Here is a 6130-nt window from a genome sequence, read left to right as displayed (position 1 = left end):
AAATGTGGCACTGGTAGAGGGGAAATAGAAAAATGAAATGAAAAAAAAAAAGAAGATTGAGCACAGCCAAGAAACATTGTGTGAAGATCAGACACGTTGTGCGCAATTCGATTTTCCTAGTTCAGGGATCCATTCCTATCGCGGCGTATCAGGAATGGCGTCCGGAACTGCTCAAAGAGGTAAGCTTCCATCAATATTGATACACCCACCAAAATCCAACCGCCCAACTCAACTTCAAACCTCAAGCCCACTTGAAAAGTTCAAAAAAGGCTGTAAATCAAACACAAAAATTGACACCAATGATGCATTGGCCTCCTTTAATGACATGCTCCAAATGAAACCCTTGCCTTCCGACTCATCATTTAACAAATTGATAGGCGCCGTTGCTAAAACCAAGAATTATCAATATGTGATTTTTAAGCACCGTAGGATGGTTGAAGCTGATATATTACCTAATCATATTACGCCGAATGCTTTGCTGAACTCTTTATGCAACTTTAATAGGGTTGCTCTTGGTTTTTCTGTTATGAGTGGGATTTTGAAGAGGGGGTATGGTCCTGATATTATTACTTTTACTTCATTGATTAATGGTTTGTTCATGGAAGGTAAGATTAATGATGCAATTGAGTTGTTCAAGAAAATAATTGGGATGGGTTTCCAACCGAGTATCAAGACTTGGGGGACACTGATTAAGGGGTTGTGTAGGAGTGGAAATGCAGAGGTGGCGCTTTGCTTGTATAAACAAGATGGGAACGGGAATGGAGGAAGGTCTTATTTAATATTTAAGCCTGATTCGTGGTGTTATAACATGATTATTGATGGACTTTGTAAAAAGGGGTTGGTGGAGAAGGGTAAACAATTATTTTTGGAGATAAAGGGTAGAGGTATTATGCCAAGCTTGGTTACATATGGTAGCTTAATCCATGGTTTATGTCAGGGCGATGAGTGGGAGGAGGCAAAGCAGTTCTTCATTGAAATGGTGGATCAAGGCATTCGTCCTAACACAGTAATAGTTAATATCTTGCTACAATTTCTTTGTAACGAGGGGAAAACTGACGAAGCAATTGGATTGTTTAACTTGATGATTCAAAGGGGTGAAGAGCCGAATTGTTTTACATTTAATATATTGATGAACGGGCTCTGCTTGGAGGGTAGGATTGATGATGCAAGGGAGCTATTTGTTTTGATAGATGCTAAAGGCCATAAGGGAGATATTGTAAGTTACAATGTGTTAATTAATGGGTATTGCAAGTGTCAAAAATTGGAAGAGGCCATGAGGCTTTTCAAAGAAATGGCGCGCAAAGAATACAAGCCAGATGTAATTACATTCAACACTTTATTAACTGGTCTATTTCAAATAGGCAAAGTTGAGGATGCACGGGCACTTTTGGCAAAGATGAAAGTCCATGAAGTGATTCCGAGTTCTGATACTTATAATATAATATTGTATGGATTTTTGAAAAATAATTACCTCACAGAGGCAATGGGGCTGTTTCATACAATGGAAATATCCGGCCTTAATCTTGGCATTGACACCTATAATTATGCCCTTCATGGATTGTGTATGGCAGGAAATCTTGATTTGGCCAATGAGCTATTTGAGAAGTTGTCTCAAAAGGGCTTGAAACCAACAAATTTTACATATAACACCATGATCCATGCCTTTTCTAGATATGGAAACATGGAAGAGGCAAATAATCTGTTTATGAAGATGGAAAAGATAGGTTGTGCACCCTCTGTGGTCAATTTTAACACGCTCATACGAGGATTTTGCAGTCGTAGTGAGGCATCAAAAGTGGTTGAACTTCTTGTTAAAATGAAGGAGAGAAATATCTCCCCAGATAAAGACACAGTATCTTTAGTTCTAGATATTTTGTCCCAAGATCCAAATTATTCAAAATATTTAAGCTTAATTCCAAGATTTTCTTCCTAAGGCTCTAGAAAAGATGTAATGCAAATGAGTAGGCAACTAACATGAATTCTCACTGTTGACAATGCTTGCGATTTATGAGCATGTGAACCTATTGTTAAGATGCTTTCTTTAAATTTTCAGCATCAATGCCAGTAAAATCTTCTTCAATCCAGTGATATTTCTAGTGCAATCCTTCCCCGAGTATTTTGAAGACATAAACTTTTATGAATAGTCATCATTGAGATAAGTTAATGTGAGCTTTGATACTGTAAGATGAAGCCATAGTGGACTAATTTCCAGTTCACATTGGTAAAGCTGAAGCTGTTTGTTAATTTCTAACTCATGAGATTGAAACAATAAGGGAATTCCAAGAGATGCAGAAGGTACTGGAGGTAATATGCTTTATCTTCATCCATATCTTGGCTTGTGAATTAGTGCATTAAAGTTTTCTATTGTTGTAGTGAGACTAAATAATTGACTGGGTATTAAGACCCGTGAGTCATCTCCTGGAAGGTGTAACGTCTTTAATTGCAGTTATTCTTCGAGGAAGTCATTTAAGGAGATGGATCCAACCCTAATATAGTTTTTACACTCCTCATGTTTTTCTATCGTGATAGTGGTAATGCTAGCCAGTCTATGATTTGAATATTCAAATCTTAAAATTTTCATTTGAATGCTTAGTTAATCCATTTAATTCTTTTATGATGTGGGATGCTAGTTCGACAATCAAGTTACATCGTATAAATGATGCAGAATTAAATAATCCCAAGTTTGAGTATTGCTGAATTAAAGAGTTGGAGGTATGAATTCTTGAAACTGATTGGTATATTATTACATGCTTTCGGAAAAAATTCTGGAAAATTGTTATGGCTCAGTTGGGTGTTTTGAATTGTAGAAAATTCCACTTTATTTCTCAATGAATAATTACACCCTAATTACAACCTTATATAGTATACAAAATAGTTAAGAAAAGGAAAAAAAAAATTCCTAAATCAATAATAAAATCCCCTGCAATCTTCCATAGTTACAAGAATTATAATTTTTCTAAAAGATAGTGCTAATTAAGGATAGCGGAATATTTCCACATATCCGGGATTACAACACTCTCCTTCAAGTTGGATTGTAAATATTGATCATATCCAACTTGTGAGTAAGATCCTCGAATTTTGATCGAGGTAGGCCTTTGGTGAAGATGTCTGCAGCTTGCTTCTGTGTGGAAACATATATCATGCAAATAGTCCATTCTTCCACATTTTCTTTGATAAAGTGTCTTATCCACCTCAATATGTTTTGTCTGATTATGTTGAACTGGATTGAGAGATGTTGATAACAGCTTTGTCGTCATATTACAGTTTAATTGGTAACTTTATTGCAACATGTAGCTCATTTAGGAGTTTCTTCAACTACAATCCTTCACAAATTTCTTGTGCTGCTGCTCTAAACTCTGCTTCGGTACTGCTTCTGGCAACTACATTTTGTTTCTTACTTTTCCATGTTACTAGATTTCTCCATGCAAAGGTGCAGTATCCGGTACTTGATCTTCTATCTTCCATGGAACTTGCCCAGTCGTCATCTGTGAAGACTTCTACATCTTTCCTTTCACCTTTTCTGAAGAATAGTCCTTTCCTTGATGAACCCTTGAGATATCTAAGTATTTTATAGATGGCTTCGAGATGGACTTCCTTTGGAGAGTGCATTGTCAAGTCTAGTGTGTGACAAGTTCGTTAATTTACCTACTAGTCGTTGGTATCTGGCCGTGTCTACTGCACTGCCAGTATTCTTGATTTTATTCCCCACATCAACTGGTGTATCACTTGGATTGCATCCAAGCATTCCTATTTCGGCAAGGTCAAGAAAACTTTTTTTGTGAAACGCTAATGCCCCTTTTTGATCTGGCTATCTCCATTCCTAAAAAATATTGCATTTGTCTAAGATCTTTTACTTCGAATTCAGTGGCTAGTTTCTCCTTAAGTTTCTACATTTCAGCAGTGTTATCTCTTGTCAAGATCATGTCATCAACATATACAATTAAGATTGTCTTAGTCCCATCATCAAACTGTTGGAGGACACATAGTGTAATCTGATTGCCCTTGTTCGTATCCTAGTCTCTTCAGTACTTTTGCAAATCTATCAAACCATGCTCTAGGTGATTACTTTAGTACATACAATGACTTTTTAAGTTTGCATACCATATTCTCTTCGTTTACCTTGCAAAACTTGGCGGTATAGTAATGTAAACTTCTTCTTCCAGTTCTCCATTTAAAAAGACATTCTTAATGTCCAGTTGTTGGAAAGGTCAATCCAAGTTGCTGCTAACGACAAGAGTACTCGGATTGTATTCAATTTTGTCACTTGTGCAAATGTTTCTGTGTAGTCAACGCCATAGGTCTGAGTATATCCTTTTGCAACTAGCCAGGCTTTATACCGTTCCATTATTCCATCTGCTTTATACCTTAAGTTGAAGACCCATTTATACCCAACTGGTCTTTTTCCTATTAGCAAATTCGTTATCTCTCAGGTTTCACTTTTTTCCAACGCTCGCATTTCCTCTATTACTGCTTCTCTCCATTGTGGAATTCCCAAAGCTTCCTGAATTTCTATTGGAATTTTGGTACTATCAAGATGGGAGGTGAAACTTAGAAATTTTGTAGATAAAGCATTTTATGACATGAACTTTGAAATGGGACGAAGAGTACATGACCGAGTTTGTTTTTGAAGTGCGATGGGTAGATATTCTGGTTTATTTGTGGTGTCATGAGATTTTGTGATTTTCATTGGTTCCAACGGAACTGCCATTGGTTTCAACTCTCTTGGTGCTTCGGGTGTGAGATTCTCCTTATGCCTTTGTTTTGTTTTCCGTGAGTAAACAAGTATTTCCTTGCCACCTTTTTTTTCTGCATCTCTATGTAGATCTAAGTTTCCTTGTGTAAATGGCATAGAGGGACTAGGTGGTGTTTTGGATTCCAGAGGAAGAAGATCTAAGTTTACCAATCTTGACTTGCATTCTCTTCCAAAAGAGAGGTTTTGTGGAAGTATGGTTTATTTTCAAAGAATGTGACGTCAAGACTAACAATGACTTTTTTGGTGGAAGGATCATAACATTTGTATCCCTTCTGGGTAGGGGAGTATCCGAGGAGAACACATTTAATGGCTCGAGGTTCGAGTTTATTTCGGCGACTTGTGAGCATGAACAAAAGCTGTACACCCAAACACCCTGAGTGGTAGGTTCGAGTTGAGTTGAGAAGTTGGAAAGAATGGTTGAAATCTTTGGAGTGGTGATTCGAAGTTTAAAGTACAGCTAGACATTCGATTGATTAGGTAAGTGGCTGTTAAGATCGCGTCACCCCATAACCTTTTTGATATATTTGTAGTAAACATTAAAGCTCTATCAACTTCTAGGAGGTGTCTATTTTTTCGTTCTGCGATCCTGTTTTGTTGAGGGGTTTCAACACAAGAGTTTTGGTGGATTATCCCATGAATTCAAAGGAAATCCCCTAAATTTTTGTTGAAGTATTCAGTGTCATTATTTGTGCGTAGAATTTGAATGTGTATTTGAAATTGAGTTTGCATCATAGAGTGGAAATTTATAAGCATGGATCGCACATCAGATTTTTCTTTTAAGAGATACACCTAACAAAGTCGAGTGTGGTCATCAATAAACATGACGAACCACTTTGTTTGAGTTTGATTAGGGATGCGTGAGGGACATCAAACATCACTGTGTATCATAGTGAATGGTTTCAAAGGTTTATATATAGATTTTGGAAATTGGAAACGGGGTTCGATTATGTTTAGCAAGTTAACAAAATTCACATTGAAAATTGACTAGTCTTTTATTCAGGAAAATAGTAGGGAATACATGTCTCAAATAGTGAAAATTCAGATGTACCCAGGGACGGATCCAGCTGCTCGAGTGAGCTAGGGCGGAGCATGGAGCATTTATCAAACACCGCCCAATATAACGATATTGTTTACTAATATTTAATTAATTTATATTAAAAGAATCTTCAATCAATATATAAATGCACTAAAATGTAAAATAATATAAATATTAAAATATAACTCAGTACAACCCAAAATAATAAGGAATAAAAATATATTTTTTAAGTCATATACCTATTATCAAGTTTCAATTTTTTATGAATTTAGGCGAGACAAGATGAAGTTTATATGTAGTGGTTAATCGATAAGGACAAAAATTTTAAAACAATGAATTTT

General features: G+C 36.3%; 1 protein-coding gene across 1 annotated transcript; it reads left to right on the top strand.

Annotated features, from left to right (window-relative positions):
• The first annotated feature begins 241 nt into the window (after positions 1-241).
• LOC111412535 (pentatricopeptide repeat-containing protein At3g22470, mitochondrial-like) lies at positions 242-2495 on the top strand. Its single transcript, XM_023043470.1, has 3 exons — positions 242-1852; positions 2274-2338; positions 2447-2495. The coding sequence occupies exons 1-3, from the start codon at positions 326-328 to the stop codon at positions 2493-2495; spliced, it is 1641 nt and encodes a 546-aa protein (XP_022899238.1). The 5' UTR covers positions 242-325.
• The last annotated feature ends 3635 nt before the right edge of the window (positions 2496-6130 follow it).

This window comes from Olea europaea, chromosome 16 (assembly GCF_002742605.1).
Source record: "Olea europaea var. sylvestris chromosome 16, O_europaea_v1, whole genome shotgun sequence".
In the NCBI taxonomy this organism is placed as follows: Eukaryota; Viridiplantae; Streptophyta; class Magnoliopsida; order Lamiales; family Oleaceae; genus Olea; species Olea europaea.
This window is presented reverse-complemented; position numbering and strand designations above follow the sequence as displayed.

Bases quoted from the DNA above. Each gene is read 5' to 3' on its own strand.
- LOC111412535 (XM_023043470.1), top strand. From the start codon at position 326: ATGCTCCAAATGAAACCCTTGCCTTCCGACTCATCATTTAACAAATTG. The intron at 1,853-2,273 runs GTATCTTTAGTT...TGAAACAATAAG, and splicing joins TCTCCCCAGATAAAGACACA to GGAATTCCAAGAGATGCAGA. The intron at 2,339-2,446 runs GTGAATTAGTGC...CTTTAATTGCAG, and splicing joins CTTCATCCATATCTTGGCTT to TTATTCTTCGAGGAAGTCAT.